The sequence below is a fragment of the Monodon monoceros genome, unplaced genomic scaffold (assembly GCF_005190385.1).
Source record: "Monodon monoceros isolate NGI ecotype Baffin Bay Population unplaced genomic scaffold, NGI_Narwhal_1 Super_Scaffold_15, whole genome shotgun sequence".
NCBI lineage: Eukaryota > Metazoa > Chordata > Mammalia > Artiodactyla > Monodontidae > Monodon > Monodon monoceros.
Genome location: NW_021703771.1, coordinates 21,979,042 through 21,999,010, shown reverse-complemented (window position 1 = coordinate 21,999,010; position 19,969 = coordinate 21,979,042). Strand labels below are relative to the sequence as shown.

General features: G+C 41.3%; 1 protein-coding gene across 2 annotated transcripts in view; it reads left to right on the top strand.

The window, feature by feature from the left end:
* Positions 1–6,332: 6,332 nt before the first annotated feature.
* LOC114896062 (ubiquitin-conjugating enzyme E2 J1) overlaps positions 6,333–19,969 on the top strand; it is a 69,613-nt gene continuing 55,976 nt past the window's right edge. For both annotated transcript variants that reach the window (XM_029223915.1, XM_029223916.1), the window contains exons 1-5: positions 6,333–6,880; positions 15,073–15,146; positions 16,528–16,659; positions 18,817–18,901; positions 19,184–19,289. In XM_029223915.1, the coding sequence (XP_029079748.1) occupies positions 6,850–6,880; positions 15,073–15,146; positions 16,528–16,659; positions 18,817–18,901; positions 19,184–19,289 (428 nt within the window). In that variant the 5' untranslated portion in view covers positions 6,333–6,849. The remainder of the gene's footprint in view (positions 6,881–15,072; positions 15,147–16,527; positions 16,660–18,816; positions 18,902–19,183; positions 19,290–19,969) is intronic.

Here is a 19,969-nt window from a genome sequence, read left to right as displayed (position 1 = left end):
TTGATCTTAAGCACCATCTAGGGTGCTTAAAGATGCAAATTCCCATCTCTACCCCAGTGTTCTGCAATGGGAATCTCTGGGCAGAGGTCTGTCTGGGAATCTGTATTTTAAAACAAGCACCTAGGCAATTCTTACAATTTGGGAGACATTGGCCTGTAGTTGTTGGCAATGAATCTTTATTGTGGTTATAGTTATGTGGAGCTACACATGTGATATAATTGTATAGAACTACAAACACACAAACACAAATCAGTACTTGTATAACTGGTGAAGTCTGAGTAAGTTCTATGCATTGTACCAATGTCAATTTCCTGATTTTGACATTGTATTATATATATGTAAGATCTTAACACGGGGGAGGCTTCACGAAGGATGTTTGGGACCTCCCTGTATATTCTTTTGTTGTTTCCTGTGCATTTATAATAGTTCCAAAATTTTTAAAAAAATTTAAGTCAAAAAAAAAAAAAGGTATAGGAAGAGAAATGGTGAAGCACTGGATTGGAATCACCTAGAAGAGCTTTTGTCACTCCTCCATAAACGTACACACACACGGACACATATGTACACACACATATATGTCTCAAGCATTGGTGTCCTTTTCCAACTTGATTTATTTCAAAGTCTACATTAGTTAATCTGCAATTTGAATGTAGAACTGTTATGGATGTAAATGAAACAATTTAAAACTTTATTTAAACCATCTATTCATTTAGATATTTAAATACTTGCATTTAATATCAAAAATTATACAAAATGGTATTAATTTAGAAAAGTTACTTTTTCTTCACTCAAATAATTTTAGTCAAATTCTTCACAGGGATCTGCTACAGCAGGGTCTCTCTCATCACTGGAACAACATTTTGAGTCATCTAACAGTTCCCTTCTAGTTATTTAAGATAGAACAGGTTTTGAATTGAGTAGGATGCTGTCAGTGGAGATTTTACTGCATCTCAGGAACCATTTGTTAAACATTGGGACACGTGTTTTTTTTCTCTTGCATATTCACAATCTCCGCAAATAGGTCTTGTATTCCTTTTTCTAATACCTTTGTAAGAAGCTTACTAATTATGATCTCCAATGCTTGTTCTCCGTGGTCATAACCTCAGGAATAATTAATACATATGTTTTCACCGTTTCCCCCGATTTTGCTAGCTGACCTTTATAAGATAGAAAACTGCCATCCCTTGAGGTCCTTTCAAGAGATGGTGTCTTCCTGAAGAGTACTTTGTTCAAAAAGGACAAAGTAAAGAAAAAAATATAAGGCAACTCTCTTTTCTGAAGAACAATATTTTGGGGAAAAATTTGCTTTCTATCCTGGCATGTATGGTGTATACTTCCATTCAAGAACATCTGCACCTAAAGCCCAGTTCAACTTCTGGGGAAGTCAGACTGGCCCAGCTATTTTTTCACAAGATGCTATAAGGCAGACGGAGTATGGCATACCTGCAATTTTTTGGTTATTTTGTGCTAAAAGAATACATTGTGGGGAAGTCCAGGACCACTTTTTAGAAGTGGATGATTTGGTTATTTTTCAAAATTTGCCTATAATTGTAACGTGAATTTTAATGGGAAGCAGGTAGGGTTGTTTGTTCTAAAGACGTTAATAATATTGTCTAAATGCTCTGTGGCTGCAGAATTACTCTGAGTCCCATAATTCCTGTGCGCCCTGAGCATCGTGTGTGCTTTGCACATCTATGAACTATTATTTTTTGAAAGTTTGTGGATGCTATAGTGGTAAATAAAATACAAGTTTGCTTAAAAGTATTGAACTCATAGTATTTTTTGTCGTTTTGCAATTTCCCAATAAATAGAAACCAAAACTTCTGTGAAGGTAGGGAGCAGAGTTCTAAGCTATTCTGGCTGATTTGTAGCTGACCGAGTGTCATCCATCAGCAAGTGGCTACAAGGGGTCCAGAGAGTGACGAATCGGGGTGTCAGGATATGGGGACACAAGAAAAAAAGGCACAGACAGAGTGGCAGAGGGACAGTGCCTGAAGAGCTATTAGGAGAGGACTCGGTGCGAGGGAGAAGACGCAGCTGTGTAGGGCTCTCTGCTGACCCATCATGAAGTACCTTTCTTTCACCCGTGAACACCAGTTTTATCTTAGTTGCAGGTGTTTCCTTTAGAGCTAAGTTTAGCAAATGAAAGATCTCGTGTCAAACTCATTGGTTCATCAGAACTAAGGAGTAAGGAATATAATATGAGTATTGTCATTTTTGTTGCTAATTTTAAAAGTACCTTTATTTTGAAAAAAAAAAAAAAACCAAAGAAATGCAATCCATGCAAATAAAGCAAAAGCACAATACTAACCAGGTTTCCTTTTCCTCATCCCTACTACCAAGAGCTGTAATTTGGGAGATGTCAGATAATTCAAAGCTATGGTAGCAAATTAGGTTTCCAAGAAAAGACATCATTTTTAAGAAAGCCACAATAAAAATCATTTTAATAATGTTGCAAACAACTATTAAGTACTGTGTTTAGAAAATGCTTCTCTGCTTATTAATGGGGAAAATCTTTTAAAATGAGGTACGGGGTCATCTGGTGGAAGAAATCTACTGCACTAATATTGTAAGCACTCCACTGGTTTCAAGTATACTCACTTGATGTCTCTCCATAATATTTTCTTCTGGAATATAGTATTAGAAAATTGTTCAGATAGAATGAGCAGGGAAGACATTATCTCGACTATAGCAGAAACTGAGAAAGAAAAAATGAAGAGGCAGTTTCTCTCCTGGATCTCTCAGCTGGCCACCAGATGGTAGACAAAAGCAAAGCTATTAGACCTGCAATGCAGCAAGGCGAGGCATGAAAAAAACAAAGAACTCCTTCCTGGCGGACATTTTTGTTTAGGTAACCAGAGTTTAAACTTGTGCCCTTGATAATAACCAACATTTCCTAACATTAATACCAGCCAGCAAATTAGTACCATTTTTCTTATTAACCATTACAAAGGGGAAATCTTGGGGGGGAAAAAAAACAGTAGGAAAAACTATGGCAGCATTATTTTCGTTTTTTTTTTTAATGAAAAATCAAAACCTCATGAAATATTCTAAGTAATTAATAAAATGTTTACAATAAAGTCAATACATGGCTTTCCGAGGTGTTTTTTATTTTGAATTATACTCTAGGAAGACACTGATATAAAATTTATCAATTCAAACTGTTAAAAAAACAGAATTCAACTGAGTTAAAGATCTAATTGACTTTATTGAAGGATTCATGAACCAGGCAGCATCCCATCTAACAAATAAAAAGGAGTTCCAAGGAGTTGTACAAGATGGAAGGCTTTTATAGGCAGAAAGGGGAAAAGAGTGGGTTATTTCAGTTTTAGATAACCTACCTACTGGGATGTCAGGGGGCTATGTGGAAGATTACCTCATTGGTGCTGACCAGAAAATTCGACTGACCAGTGCAGAATGCATTCCTGGAAGAGGTCGTAACTACAGTTAGATTGGGTATTGAGTCTTGATTTGCTGTCATGTGGCTTAACACAAGTGACTCCATTTTGGGCCTGTCATTTCCTTTTTAACAACGTAAGTCAGGAACTTCCCTGGTGATCCAGTGGTTAAGATTCTGTGCTTCTACTGCAGGCAGCATGGGTTTGATCCCTGGTCAGGGAACTAAGATCCCACGTCTTGTGGTGTGGCAAAACAAACAAACAAAAAACAAGTCATTAATAGCTCTGTGGCTTCCAAAACAAGTAATCCAGTTAGCTTATGGCAGATATTTTTAGTATAAAAAAAGTATAAACAATAGAATTTCAACCCTAATAACATACCTATGCTTTCTAAACAAAGGCTAAAGGTAAATACACTAAAATGTTAACCATGGCCATTTCTGAGCAGTAGAACTATAGGAGATTTGTATTTTGTTCATATTCTAAATATTAAACAACAATCATGTATTACTTTTGTGCTCAAGAAAAAAAACCATTAAAAAAAATAAAAACACTTTTAAATGTGGAAGAATAAATATTTTAAAGCAGGACCCTGTGGAGCCCTCCCAGGCACAAAAGCCTTCCTGTGTCTCCAGTTTCTCGTTTGGAGGAAAGAGGCTTCAGCCCCCTAGACTTTCTACGGATTCCAAAGGGCAGATTCAAACAGTTACTGATCAGGGAAGTGATGGAATGCAGAAACAAAGGGAAAGCACTCAAGAAACAATAGTACAGCAAGAAAGCAGAGTCCTAGTTCCTCCTCAAGGGATATAAGTAGAGTCCTTCTATAGGAACTAAGGCCCCCATCCAGGTGGCGGATGGTAACTTCAGGCTGAGCACAAGGTCCCTGGAGCACCACCCTGTCACCTCCCCACCAACCAATCAGAAGAAAGTCACACACCCTACAGCCCTCACCCCAAATGTTGCCTTTAAAAACTCCCTGAAAGCCATAAGGGAGTTTGGGTCTTTTGAGCACGAGCCGCCCATTCTCCTTGCTTGGCCCTGCCATAAACATTTCTCTGCTCCAAACTCCAATGTTTTGGCTTGTTTGGCCTCACTGTGCATCCAGCACACGAACTTGTGATCAGTAACAATAGTACCAGCTTCATAAGCCTCTCCATTGTGAGGCCTATTGCACGAATGCTGGCTTTTGCAGAGCTGTGGTACAGAGAGCGTGTCAAGCATTAGACAATTTGAAGATTCAACACAAAGAATGAGTGAATGAAGCAGCACACTGGGGTTCCATTTTGGATGCACATATGTGCCAATCAGTTTACCAGTTTACTTTTCAGAAAACGTCACGGAATGTTTTAAAAGATACTATCTAGTTTTATTTTTGATATCCTCCACCTCCTACCCACACCTCCTCCAAATTTCACTCTTTACAAAGGGTTGCTGATACAATCAGATATCAAGAACTCAATTCACTTTACTTTTTTAAAATAAATAAATTTATTTATTTATTTATTTGGCTGCGTTGGGTCTTCATTGCTGTGCGTGGGTTTTCTCTAGTTGCAGCGAGCGGGGGCTACTTGTTGCGGTGCGTGGGCTGCTCATTGCGGTGGCTTCTCTTGTGGCGGTGCGTGGGCTTCTCATTGCCGTGGCTTCTCATTGCGGAGCATGGGCTCTAGGCACGTGGGCTTCAGTAGTTGTGGCTCACAGGCTCTAGAGCGCAGGCTCAGTAGTTGTGGCTCACGGGCTTCATTGCTCTGTGGCATATGGGATTTTCCTGGATCAGGGCTTGAATCCATGTCCCCTGCATTGACAGGTGGATTCTTAACCACTGTACCACCAGGGAAGCCCTCAATTCACTTTAGATTCTTAATTTTAACAATAGAAAATATAGGGAGGAAAATAATTTCCCTCTACCCTTATGAGTTCTTGGCTGAAACCCCTTGTAATACACAGATGAACAAAAGAAAAACAAGCCAAGTAACTCCCTGATTTGGCCCAAGTCACCACCTTAAATACTATCTTCAACTAAAGACAAAAGAAAGCTGTAGGGGGATTGGAGGAAGGCCAGTTATGGGAGGTCATAGGAAAAGCACTTAAACAAGGGTAAAGATTATTTTGCAGATTTGTCAGTGCCTTCTCCATTGAGACTCTCTTGTGATTTAGAGTCAACCTTCCTTCTCTTTAGAGAACGTAAATTTCGCCTAGAAAAGGGTAATTTCTACTCTGTTTTCAGAGATTCTCTTGAGCCTGCTCTTTCTCAAAAATAATCAGCTCAAAATAATCCTTATGCCAAAGAGGCATATTTTGAGGTGGCATATTCTGCTGCCTTTCAAAAAGAAAGTTTTCTACTTTTACATAAAAAATGAAACTTGCCCAACCTGATTAACCCTCTTCATCCCACCTAGACGTCTTTCCTTCCCTCTTCATCCTCCTCACCATCCCAATCTCCCCTCTTTTCCTAAGTCTTTGCTCCTCTTTTAAGTCTTCAAAAGCCCCAGTCCTGTCCTCTTTTTCTCAATCCCACTCTTTCCGCAATGAAGCCTGAAGTGTGCTCTTTAAGGATATACCTTTCATATTTGTATGCTTTCCCCGATTCAATTCCTTTTTTTTAATCTCCCCAAATGCTTAAGTGCCTTGCACCTAAACACATCTGTCTGAAAAAGAATCCTTATAAAACCCTACTCAATCCCTTATCACTGGATTTTATCTTCCCGATTTAACTGTTTCCACCCCAAAACAACTATTGAGCTAAAAACAAAGCACTTGGCAGGCGCCGGTGCACGCGCGCGCCGGGCCGGGGCGGCTCTGAACCCGGTGTCGAGGGCCCGGGCCCGGACCCAGCCCGCCGCGAGCAGGGCCGGGGCGCTTCCTGCCGCGCCGCTCCGCGAGCGCCTGGGAACGTCGGATGCGCCCGGCGGAAGGTCGGCCTCCGGGCGGCCCTGGGTGAGAGGAAGACGACCTGGGCGCTGCTCGCTCTTTCAGATCCCGGAGCGGGCTTCCCGGGGCCGGCGAAGTGGCCCGCGGCCGCGCCGCCCTCCCGCCACGAAGCGACTGCCACGTCAGGACAACTTCACAAAACCGGGGAGAGGGCGGGTGACGCAGGCCGGGCGGCCGCGGCAGCGTTGGGCCCACGGCCAGACGAGGACGCTGACCTCCAGCCCGGGGCCCCGCTTCAGCGACACGCGGGCCGGCGCCGGCGCCTGCCCAGCCCTCAGGGAGGCGGGGGAGCAGCGGAGGAGGCGGCGCTACCGCGGATCCCGCGCCACTGCGGAGCTCGCGCCTCGCCCGTGCCCTCCCGCCCCGCCTGCGGTCCTGGCCAGGGCTGGGCGGCGTCCCCGGAGGTTCCTGGGTCAGGTCCGGTCGGTCCGAGCCGCGCTGAGACCCGGGCGGCAGCGGCGCGGAGAGGTGGCGGCATCGGCGGCGGCGAGCCGGGAGGCCGGAGCCGGGACAGCGACCCGCCATGGAGACCCGCTACAATCTGAAGAGTCCGGGTGAGCGGGGCTGCGGGCTGGGCGCGGTGCCGCACTGTGGGCGGGAGGGAGGAGTGACCCCGTACTCCAGGGCCCCGCGCCGTCGTCCCCTCGCGTCGGCCGCCGCTCGCGGCCCCGCTCCCGGTTTCGCGCTCTACGCGAGCCCGCCGCCTGCCGGGCTGGTGCAGGCCGCGCAGCAGGGTTGCCGAGCGGGCACCAAACCTGGGGACTCCCCTCGGCACCGCGTCTGCCCTGCCCTCATTTTCGCCGCGTAGAGCTGGGTTATCAACTCATCCCCGAGCACAGGTGTAAAGGTGATGGCTCTGGGTAATAGTGATCAGCCCCTCGCCCTACCTACGCCTTGAACACCGTCGTTAGCCCTTCTCCGTCACCGCCACCTGACTTTTATTAGCTGCTTGACCCACTCGCATTTGAGGATTTAGTTTAAACGTTCTGTTTGCAGCATTTGGGGCGAATAGAATTACAGACATAAAGGAAATGTTCTGGACCATACCAGTTAACCAAAAAGCTACGAAAACTAGTTGAGCCGTGTACTTTAGAGCTAACCATGATTTTTGCCATACTGACTAGTATGATGTATGTCTATGTTCAGTCATAGAAACTTCTCTTTCTGTATTTAATGCCCGTGCTTCATTCACAGAAGCAGCCAAACGATCCTAGCCTCAAATTCTTTTCTGATGTACCATAAAGATGCACGAAAAGTAAGCGGCTCTCTCAAATTAAGACAGGCTCGAAACGAATCTTTGTGTTCTATAAATGGTATTCGATCTGTACCTTGATAAATTTGTTAGGAGGGAGAAGCTCCACACTTTAACTCTAAATGATAATCCTAGGATGTTAGTGACGGTTTGACCAACGCTTGCTAGTTCTTTTTTTCCTTCCAAAGAAGCAATTTCTCAGTAAGAATCAGCAAGACTAGCATGCTCGTGGAAAGAGCTAATTGTGGATCCTTGATTTTTTAAAATAACTTAAAAACGTACAAAGAATCCAGAAAAGCCTGAGGATACTGATTGAACAGAGCTTTGTTAACCAGAGTGCTGTCAGGCTAAGACACGTTCTTAGGTAACTAAGTTTACAGAATTGGTCATAACATTTGGGGAGGCAAAGACTTTAAAAAAAATCTGGCAAAGGCCATGGGCTCTCCAAGAAATACATTTATAGGATTCAATTTCAGTGGATTCACAATCCCTGCCCCCAGCCCATCTCCTAAGAACACCAGGAAAAAAAAAAAAAAGGAGATCAAAGAGAAAGAGGGAAAGAAAAGCTTAGTTTTAAGATTAGATGGTAGAATGACTAGATTGTTAAGATTGTGCTAGATTTTAATAAACTATGTGGGTAAAATGTAGGATGACTCCTTGGTCACATGGTATCAAGTTCCTTGAGACAGCTGAGGTACTTAGTGGGATGTCCAGAGAATAATGAAAATGTACAATTGTACAATAGTGCAATTTGTAATGGAGGATTGGTGGGTCCCAAGAGATTGTTGTCAGAGGACCTTGCTCAATTTTGTTAGGTTATCATACCTGAGATTGTGGTAAGCATTTAAAATTCTCCAGAATGTTGTATGTTTCTATACTATATGACCTACTTGTCATCTGGCTGAACTTGGGTAGACATGTTTCTACTGTGTAATAAATTGCTTCCTCTTTTTGGTTTCATTTCCTCAAAGGTAGTGCTGCTGTTCTAAAAATGAAAAAAATTTTTAAAACCTTTTTTGGTCATTGTACAGATTATTTAGAGTTCATGGAAAAGGTAAATTAGATGAGATATGGGACTTATTGAATAAGTGCAGGAGGCATAGTGAAAATGTTTCCTTCCTTTGTTTTATTGTCTTGTAACATTTCGTAGGGTAATGCATGTGTGAAAGGAAGTGTTTAAAAACACTGCACAATGTAAGAGATATAACACTTTTTCTCTCTATCTGATGTGGAGTTGTCTTAGAGGTATGGATGGGACAATTAAGTTAAGACAGTACAAATAACTGGTTAAAGTGTGTTAGCATATGGATAGTAAATTTGTTCATTTTATAGATGGGAAAACATTTTTTTTAACATCTTTATTGGAGTATAATTGCTTTTCAATGGAAAACATATTTTTTTACAATCTTTCTGGAATGGACCTCTGGCTGTGTGCAGAGCTCTGTGTGGAACCACTTCATAAGCCTCTGGCTAGCGTATCAGTACTTGCCTCTGCATCAGACTCCCTGATCTCTTTTTGGGTCCATTCTGGCCAAAGTCGCAGGATATCAGAGTACGAAGTAGGGAGACGTATGTGTAATGAACCTCCTGTGGCAGATTTCTTTGGAAGGGCCCTATGGGTTGCGTTCAGCAGGTGATTGGCAGGCATATAAGGTGTAAAGGCACCTACTACCTCCATCAGAAACCTAGCAGTTATTCTATCCATGCCCAGATGTCTACTGCCCCTTCACACTAATCATTCTCAAGCTTTAATGTCCAATTTAAACCCTTCTCCTAGGCTGTAGATACATAGAACTTACTGGTGATTTAACATCTTTACCCAAATTTCCCACAGACCAAAAAAATCTCTCCTAGGTATAGAAACCCAAAACCAAACTAATCAGTTTTCTCTCCTCCCCCAAACTTGCCCCTCACCCTAATATTCCTAACCCAGGGTTTGACAGCCACCCAGGAATCCACTGGCGTCGTCTTTGATCTCTTGGTCTACTCCTTTACTCCACGCTCTACCCTGAAACACACACAAATGCATGCATTTTCACGCAGGTGCCAATACACACAGTCACATGTATCTAATCCTTCGCTGTTGTCACCAGATCAATTAAAACAAAACAAAAACTGATCAGGTCACTCCTCAAATTGAAAACATTTCAGTAGCTTCCTGATAGCTGTGGATTAAGTTCAAAGTAAACTGTTTAGCTTGCCCTCCTCACCAGCCTCGTCTCCTATCACTCCTGTGCTCCTTTGCATTTTTACCATCTACCCATTTTGCCCGAGTGATTCTCCAGATGGAGCAGCTCTTCTCACCTATATGCCTTGGTCCCTGTTGGAACCTCTGCTTGGAATGCCTTCCCTTTTATCCATTTGAACTTCCTATTAATTCTTCAAGCTTCTTTAAGGTTCTGCCTTGTCCAGCTCCCATAGGCAGACTAAGGTAGTCCCTATATTTGTGCATACTTGGTCAATATTTGTGTTGTAATTGTTTTCATGTCTTTCTCTCTCACTACAAGCTTTTTGAAGACAAGAAGCAGGTCTTAGTCATTCTTCTATCTCCATGGCTCAGATATTCTTTAAATTGAATGGATACCTTTGCAGGGTCTTTGTGGGCAGAAACATGAGTCCTTAAGTATTTGCTTAAGTGCCTTCACTATGGGAGCAGGAAGATGTGGTTGGGGAGCATGATGTTGGATTCACATCCTCGATAACCTGGAGATGGATGATATCAAGATATTCATTGATACTTTCCAAGAGAGACAGATGCATGAGAGACAGTGACCTGTAAAAGACCCCTTTAGCTGGAGCTTTGTCTCAAAGCCCAGTGAGCTACCTGGGCATGTGAAGAACGCTAATGGGAGGCCCTTAGAGCCTAGAGTTTGGATCCACAGTGATCATGTGGCCTCCATGAAAAGGAAGAATGAGGGCAGGCATGCAGGTGCTCCCCACCCTCCTTCTCTTTCCTGGCACATCTTGTCTTACCATGGTTGGAGAGTTCCACTGATAACCTTGCAAAGAGATAAGAGAGGAGCTGGAATGGAAGAAGTTTCCTCACTATCCATATGGTAGCAAGAGATGGAGTATCAGGAGAGGCAGACTATGCTCTAGCCCTAGTTTCCAGGTGGTACTTTGAATCTTGACTATTCCATAGCAGTGATATTTCTTTTGGGGAGCTAGGGAGCCATGCCATGTGGCCAACTACATATGCTTATGGCCTGGATTTGAACCAGGGAGAATCATTGAGAGGGCCTTAAATCTCAATCCATTTCTGACCTGGGGAAGAGGAAGGGGTGAAAAGGAAAGAATTATGTGACAAAATTATTGACTTTCATTTGACAGATATGAACATTGAGGCAGAATAAGATTATAAGTGACTTGTTCAAGGATTTAGAGCTACAAAATATCAGAGCCATGTTTTTTAAATTTTATTTATTTATTTTTGGCTGCATTGGGTCTTCTTTGCTACATGTGGGCTTTCTCTAGTTGCAGCACGCAGGCTTCTCATTGTCGTGGCTTCTCTTGTTGCGGAGCACGGGCTCTAGGTGTGCAGGCTTCAGTAGTTGTGGCTTGCAGGCTCTAGAGTGTGGGCTCAGTAGTTGTGGCTTGCGGACTCTACAGCGCAGGCTCAGTAGTTGTGGCGCACGGGCTTAGTTGCACTGCGGCATGTGGGATCTTCCCAGACCAGGGATTGAACCTGTGTCCCCTGCTTTGGCAGGTGGATTCTTAACCACTGTGCCACCAGGGAAGTCCCCAGAGCCAGAATTTTAATGCAGCTGTAATTCCAGAGTCCACGTTCTTTTTCACAAAGGTGTTCATAGTATATGTTGTTTCAGAAAAAATAGATTATAAAAACACTAGAATAATCTTACCTTCTGTTTGGCTTTGTACTTTGTCTCTCACATGGTATGTGCCTGTGTGGCCCGTGAACTAATAAAATCAACTTGTTTAGTGGTTGAACCAATGATTGTTCCTTTAAGTTCTTTCCTGTAGCAATTCTGACCCTTTCATACATCTCTCATAATATCCGTTGGGTGTTTATTTTCCTCTATTGAACTGAGCTGAGTGACGAAGAGGCAGAGAAGATGTGGTAATGTTACGGAATGGCATAAAATCTGACCTCTTCTGCTTAATCATTTTACAGCCTGCTGATGAGGGATAAAGGAAAAACAGTCTTCCTGGCATCTTTGATTGCTGACAGCAGTAATCAAGTTAAACTAATTAACTTCATAACAACTTCCATGATTTTATTTATATCTAATTATATTAACTTGGTGATATTTTTACACGGCTCTAAAACAGGGGCTTTCAATTCTTTTTCCGTGGGCCCCTTAGGTAGAATGGACAGATGGGGATAAATAGCCTGAAGGCCCTTCCATGCTGGCCCTGCTGTTATGTTTTACATATTGAGGTTCTCCTTAAACCTTTCTTTGAACGAAGGATTTTACCTCATTATCAAATAAATTTGAGAACCACTGCTTTTTTTTTTTTTTGCGGTACGCGGGCCTCTCACTCCTGTGGCCTCTCCCGTTGCGGAGCGCAGGCTCAGTGGCCATGGCTCACGGGCCCAGCTGCTCCACGGCATGTGGGATCTTCCTGGACCGGGGCACGAACCCGTGTCCCCTGCATCGGCAGGCGGACTCAACCACTGTGCCACCAGGGAAGCCCCCTGCTTTTTTTTTTTTGACCATGCTGTGTGGCTTGCAGGATCTTAGCTCCCTGACTAGGGATCGAAGCCGTGCCCCCTGCAGTGGAAGCACGGAGTCCTAACCACTGGATCTCCAGGGAAGTCCCCAAAACCATTGCATTTTAATCAGATCCTTGGAAAGAGTTTTGTTGGGGGGAAGATAGTAAAATTCATTTCAGCTAATATTTGAGCGCTTACTGTGTACTAAGCCTTGAGGAGACTGCAGTGAAGTAAATGTTGAGCAGGAAGGACAGGTGTTAATCACAAGTGAGCTGAACTTTATGAAAGAAAAATTATAGGGTGTTAAGAGGACTTAGAGCAAGGAGACTCAAGCCAGTATCCAGGGCAGTGGTTTCCAAACGAAATAACTTAGAGAGCATTCCTGCTCTCCACTCTCCTGCCAGGACTCCTCAAGGATTTTTATCTGTCCAAATGGAAATCTCTAGTCACTCCTCTGAGAGTGGACAAAGGAAGGTGTCAGGGAGACCTTCCTGAGTAAATTTCATAAAGGTCTGGTGGGAGCCAGGCTCAATGATGAAGTGGGGGAAGGGAGGAGGAACAGCAATGCAAGCTGAGGAATTGCTATGTAGGAAGGAAGGTCTGAAGTAGAGAGAAGGTGAACTGTGTGCAAAGAATTGAACAAAGCCTAGTTAGTGTCTGGAACTTGGGGGGAGATCGTGTCTCAATATATATGTGCGTGTTTCTAATATAGCATTCATTTATCATGCTGATTTGTATTGACTCCTCCCCCCAGCCTATAAGCTCCTTGATAACAGAAGCTATATTTTATTTTGTTTGTAGCTATAGCATCTAGTATGAACTTAATGAATATTTGCTGATCAGGTGAACAAATTCTCTGCCTATAGGGCTTAGTTCAGATTCGGAGATGGAAAAGAATATTAATAGTTATGGAATAGGATAGTGACTTTAGAGTTTTTTTCCAGCTTAGGAACCCTTGATTAAAATGAAATTTTATGCAAAAAGTCCTGACACATACCGAACTGTTTGGTTGTAGTGTGTGAGAGTTGCTTCTCAGTGAACCTCTCCCCGTAACGTTCCAACCTGTGCCACCACAAATTTACTTTTATTGTTTCCTCTGCTTATTCATACCGAGCTGGGTAATTCCTACTGTCTTTCTTTCGGATGTCAGTACCTGACCCCTTTTCTCTTCTGTCTGCTCTCAGGTTAGGTGCCCACCTGGTGCACACCTCTCTCATAGCATGTATTGAACTGTGTCTGTTGGTTCTCAAGCAGAGTTTTGGAGAGCCTTGGGCCATCTGGTGTTTCCCTGGCTTTGCTCTCCTGTATCCTACACCAGTATCCTGACATTTTTTTAGCACCTAAAGCTTGAGGGTGAGGGGGCTGGAATCAAAGGATTGACCTTTGTGAACCAATAGGGGAGGAAAGAGGGTACAGATACACATAGGATTGTAAACTGTCATAAGCTGTTAATAGTCATTGATCACGGGGCTAAAAGTCTGTGCCATTAACTGAAAGAGGCGGAAGAGAATTGAGAGTAAATAGGTGTGAGATAGTCTTGGAGTGCTTGTTGGAGGGGGTTTGGTGGAGGCTTCCTGGAGAAATGTAGGAACACAGGGTGGCATTGTGTCCCAGTGGAGGTTGTTGTTAATAACTCTATAATGGCATCAATGTGCCTGTCTCTGACTTTTTAAACCCCCTTCAGTAATGCTCAGCTGTTTGGGTATAGACTCCAGATAAAAAGATGGTTGGGGGACTTCCCTGGTAGCGCAGTGGTAAAGAATCCTCCTTCCAGTTCAGGGGACACGGGTTCGATCCCTGGTTGGGCAACTAAGATACCACAGGCAGTGGGGCAGCTAAGCCCGTGGGCCACAACTACTGAGCTCCGTCTCAACGAGAGCCCGCGCGTGGCAAACTACAGAGCCCACATGCCCTGGAGCCTGTGCGCCACAACGAAGAGCCTGTGTGTAGCCACTAAGACCCAACACAGACAAAAAAACAAACAAACAAACGTAAATAAAATAAATATTAAAAAGAAAAAGAAGATGGTTGAGTTGGCTCAGTTAGAATTAAATTTTGTCAGGGGAACATGAAAGAGGAACTCCTAAGAGCCAAAAGTGTGGATGAAGAGGGAAGTGCATATAGGTATAGGTGGGGTGAAGAATGTTAAGGCATCAGTGGATTGGAGGTTTTAATTAAGCCGAAGAATCATTTCAAAAAGGAATTCAGCTAGGGCTATAGAGATTCATTGACCTCTGGGGACAGTGCCATTAAGTTAATGGAAGATAGTGGGTAGATAGTCTCTCGAGGCTGAGGATATAGGGGGTTTACTGTTCATGAGCATGAGTTCCAGTGGCCACGTTTTTGTTAAATATTTTAACAAGGTAGAGTTGGACTGCCTGTGTTGGAATCCTGGCTCTGTCATTTATCAGCTTTGTGACCTTGGACGTGTTATATAATTTCTCCATGTCTCAGTTTCTTCATCTGTAAAATGGGGTTAAAAATCGCACCTATCTCATAGAGTTGTTTTGAGGATTACATGAGTTAATGTTTGAGTGCTACCATATAGGAAGTATATGTAAGTACTTACTAAATAAAAATAGTGACTTTATGAGACTTCCCTATATATTTAATTTAACGTGTAATTCTTCTAGTGCCTAGCTACCATTTCCTCCCCACCATTATTACTATTATCCCATAATTAAATGATATGCTCTGTTGAACAAGTCCTCTACACATTTTTTGTTGAAGTAGGAACTTTTTCATTAGGTTTGTAAATCTGTGCTAATCACTTAGAAAAGTACATTTTAAATGTCTCTATCTTGTGAATTTTATTTTAGCCGTTAAACGTTTAATGAAAGAAGCAGCAGAATTGAAAGATCCAACAGATCATTATCATGCACAGCCTTTAGAGGTTAGTTTCTATCTCTGTCTTCTACATATGTATTTTAATACTTTAGTATTTTAAACAAGTTTCTTAAAATTGTTTTTTCATTGCTTTGAGTCATTACAAATGTGTTTGATATGCTTTATTGATATATTTTATTCCCTATAGTTCCTGAGTTTTTTACTTTTTTTTTTAACCATTAAAAAAATTGAAGTATAGTTAATTTACAATGTGTTAGTTTCAGGTGTACACTGAGTATTTCTATTAGCCATTCAGGGTCAGACATTTTAGAAGAAGCAGATTTCTGGTCTCTATAAAGTGGGCCTCAGATACTAAATTAATTTTAGGTCTTCCCTCAGGAGGGAAAGTGGAAAGAACTCCAGACTCTACAGGTGGAAGACTTAGCCCCTTAAGGGGTCTCTACAGCTAGTTTGGGCTTTTTGTACGAACATCTCTACCTCTCTTCAGTCTTCCCATCTGTGAAAGGAGGGTATTTAAATGTGCCCAATCTGGTTTTCATGGTAATAGTGAGAATAAGATGTGATAATATGTGCAAGCATTTTGCAAACTATGAAGTACGTGGTTAACTGTAAGATGATGTTAACAGCCTATGTGTTAATATTACTGACCACTTACTAAAGAGCTTTTAGGCATCTATGAGGGATAATTTTTAAAGGTTTGCTAAAACAATCTAAATTTATAGTAAATTATTTGATTATATAAATAATAATTATCACTAATTAGGATATAAGGATTAATTTACAGTTTAATTAAGTCTATAATCTTTTTTTAGATCAAATGATTTTTTAATTAATTAATTAATTAAATCTCCATCCAGAAAACAATCAAGCATGAACTCAAAATAAATATATTTTCAGACATACCAGAACACAAATTTTCTTCCTTGTATTCCTTTCAGAGGCACATAGTTGACAATAAACCACATCAAAATAATGCAAAAACAAAAAAAACAACAACAACAAATAAATACAGAGGAAGATTGAGATTCCAGTAAACCTAGAAGACACTCAAGTGACGAATTTTGGAATGTGTCAAGAAAGCAATTAGTCCAGATTAAAACTTCAGGGCTCCAGAAGAGATTTTCAGAGAAAATAAATGGAGCTAAAGTAATAGGAAATATGTAAATCTATAATCTTATTTATGAATATATAACAATGCTCAGATGTTTTAAAATGCATTTGTTTAAAAACATTTTAGCTCTTATGGGACATGAAAACTAGATTTAATAGCTTTTATTTATAACTTTTATACTTGAGACATTGTGTGCATTAGAAACTGTTCTAGCAGTATTATAAAACGTTAATTTTTCGCACCCATGTTTCTAATACTCACTGATAAAAAATGTTTTAATGTTCTTGATTCCTTGTTGGTTATTGTTTTTGTTCAGGATAACCTTTTTGAATGGCACTTCACAGTTAGAGGGCCCCCAGATTCAGATTTTGATGGAGGAGTTTATCATGGACGAATAGTACTGCCACCAGAGTATCCCATGAAACCACCAAGCATTATTCTCCTAACGGTAAGAATTCTTGACTTTTTGGAATGCTTCTGGTGTAACTCTTCCTGGTGGCTGTAAAGTGTGCATGCATACTCATTTTCATTAAGAAATAAAGTGGACCATTATTATTATAACTTTGCTTTTGGAGACCAGACCTCGGACTGTATTTTTTTCTGGAAAAAAATTCCTAGGAAGTTGAAGCATCTGAGAAGTACTCATGATACTAATTGCCATAGTGTGGTTGTTAGGATTCAGTGAATTAATGTATGCAAAGTGCTAGGCTGGCACATGGTAAGTACTCAATAAAGGGTAGTTACTGTTATTGTACCTCTTAATCACGTTATCTCCTTCAGTTTCTCACGTTTCTTTTGCTTTGTTCTTGAGTTTCCTCATCTTTACGTGCAGCTCTTAGAATAAGAACGGACACAGTCCTCAATAAATGTTAGCTATGTTATTACTATTTATTCATATCTTAGAATTTCTCTCCATCTTCACATATTTTATCTCCATGTAAAGGAAAGCTGTTGATCCAGTTTTCTCTTTTATTTCCTGGGACAGTATTCCATCAGTAAATTCCTCTCTTAAGTGTTAAGCTTTTCTTCCTTCATTTCCTTTCATCTATGTGTGTTTAATTATCCCTTAACCTTGAAAGAAGCAAAAATAAAACACAAAATCCTTCCCATATCTCTGCTACCACTTTAAGCTGCAGTCTTATTTTTCTCTTCTGATAACCTTCAAGACATGCTAACTCTAGTTTAGCCTGTTGTGCTCTGGTTCCCACACATAGCACCCTGTTTAAACAGGCTTAAGACACCAGCCTCAGAGACCAGTCTGAGAAATCTCACCACCTCTTCTCAATCTTCATCCTGTTCCATCTAAGTTTAAGTTAAACATCTGATACACATGGGGTTAGCAAATGGTAAAAGAAAAGATATTCATCATCACCAAGTTAATGTTGCTTTTACCTATAGTGTTTGGTGTAGTGGAAAGAGCATTAGTTTTAGAGCCAATAGCCCTGGATTCTGGCCAGTGCGGTTTCCATTACACCACGGGCAGGTTACATAATCTTTTTGAAATTCAGTTTTCTCATTTGTCAAAAGGGATGTGTATGGTAAATATAATCACACTATAAAGTTCCTGGCATATAGAAGCTGCTTACTAAACACTAGGTGTTGTTGAGAATTGTTAATGCTGGCAGTAGGGCTGGAGCAGGAGGCCCTGGAGGGGCCCTTCCCTTCTTCTAGTTGCTAGATCGTGGGGAGAGCCAGGTGTTCTGAAGGGAGGGCTGGTGCGTGGGGAAACTGGTGGGGGCCAGTGGGGCAGCAGCTGTTCACCGATGGTATTGTCATGTGTACTGGTTTTCAGTACTTACTCTTTCTGATTCACTTCCTCTCTTTGAAAAGTCTTCTCCAGCCTTCATTCAACAAATATTTATTAAACACGTGTCATGCACCCTGTGGGTGTGGCAGAGAATAAGTCAAATTCTCTGCCCACGTGGAACTTATATTCTAACTTCATGCCTCTTTTTCCTATCCTTCCCCTCAGTATGGATAGTCTACGAGTTCAGACTACAGCTGTTTTCTCTTATTCCTATGAAATGGTTTCAACGATCACCTCTGTGAAAGTCAGGTACCAGAAATGTATTCTCTTCTTCTGATGCCAGCATGTCTGTATTTCTGCCTGCCTGCCGGACATCATCAGTAGCTCTTCTGCCAAGACAGAACTGACATCATTCTCTCTCATCTTTCACTTCTGTGTTCCTGTATGAAATTGCATCATCCTTCTGAGAATCACTCCCATCTCAGAGCCTTCCTCCCCAGTATCTAGTTTCTTCTCTTTTAGATCCTTCCCAGAGTCTGGCACCATACTAGGCACAGAGAAGGATATCAGGACATCTTTATATGTCAGTTATTTAGATGTCACTTGTGCAACTCAGTTTCACAAAGCTGCTACAACTTCTAAAAACAGCTTTTATTATTCATTCAGAATCCAGCAAATATTTGTGGAGTATCTGTAAGAGGACAAAAATCTGTATCCCCTTGGAGGTTCCATCCTTTTAAAATTCTCTAAAAAATTATCTTTAAAAGTTCTTTATATATAAAATATATTTATACTTTAAAGTATAAAACATTAAACACACACATGTATAACTTTTAAAATACCTTATTTATTCCTAAGGCTAATGGACGATTTGAAGTAGGCAAGAAAATCTGTTTGAGCATCTCGGGACATCATCCTGAAACTTGGCAGCCTTCATGGAGTAGTGAGTATTTAAAGCGAATATAAATCTTATATAACTTTAGTCAATTCATAATAATAATGTATAATACTCTCTTGAGGTTGAAGCTGTTTTGGATAAATAATTTGATATTATTGAATAAATAATAAAATTCTTTTCCTTGTCTAGATTTTTGCATCATTTTAATACAATCCCCTACTTGTACCTCTTCAGTGAAACCCTATGAGTCTTTTCTTTTTCTCTTTCCAGAGTAAACCCAGTTCCTTTTACAGAGCAACTTAGATTGATGTTTACTTTTTATTTCAGTAAGAACAGCATTATTAGCCATCATTGGGTTTATGCCAACAAAAGGAGAGGGAGCCATAGGTTCTCTAGATTACACACCTGAGGAAAGAAGAACCCTTGCGAAAAAGTAAGTTTTGCATTTCCTTATTTGTTACGATCTGAATACTGTTCTGGATAATGGCTACTAGGAGATAGGCTCTGTCTCTTTGTGACTCACCTTGGTTCTACAGGATCTAGTCTTAGTTTTGCTATTTCAGAAATTCAGTTGTATCAATCTCCCCAGGGGCGACCAGACTCTAAAGAATTTGTTTCATGCTATCTAGTTTTAAAAAGTAGTTGATAATATCAACCTACAATGAGCGATACCTTCTAAAAGATAGTACTGGTCATTTATCTCCACTTGGGCAGTTTTACAGATGGAAAAGAGCCAGAGTAATGATATGTATGTAGCTTTCCACAAAAGTTTAAAAACTCCTTGAAGGCAGGGAGGGAATCCATTTTATCATCTTTGTATCTGTAGCATCTGCCCCATAGCAAGTGCTCAATAAATGATCTGGAATAAAGCAAAGATTTTCTTTATCAAGTTGTAGTTTCCCAGTGGTATTGCCTTCTTGGTTTTTTTCAAGTACATTCTGTCTGTATAACCCAGATTAGTCATTAGATTCAGAGTAGCCTCTCCTTTGAGTAGTGCTAAAACTAATTCTTGATTTTTTTTTTTTTTTTTTTTGCGGTACGCAGGCCTCTCACTGTTGTGGCCTCTCCCATTGTGGAGCACAGGCTCCAGATGCGCAGGCTCAGTGGCCATGG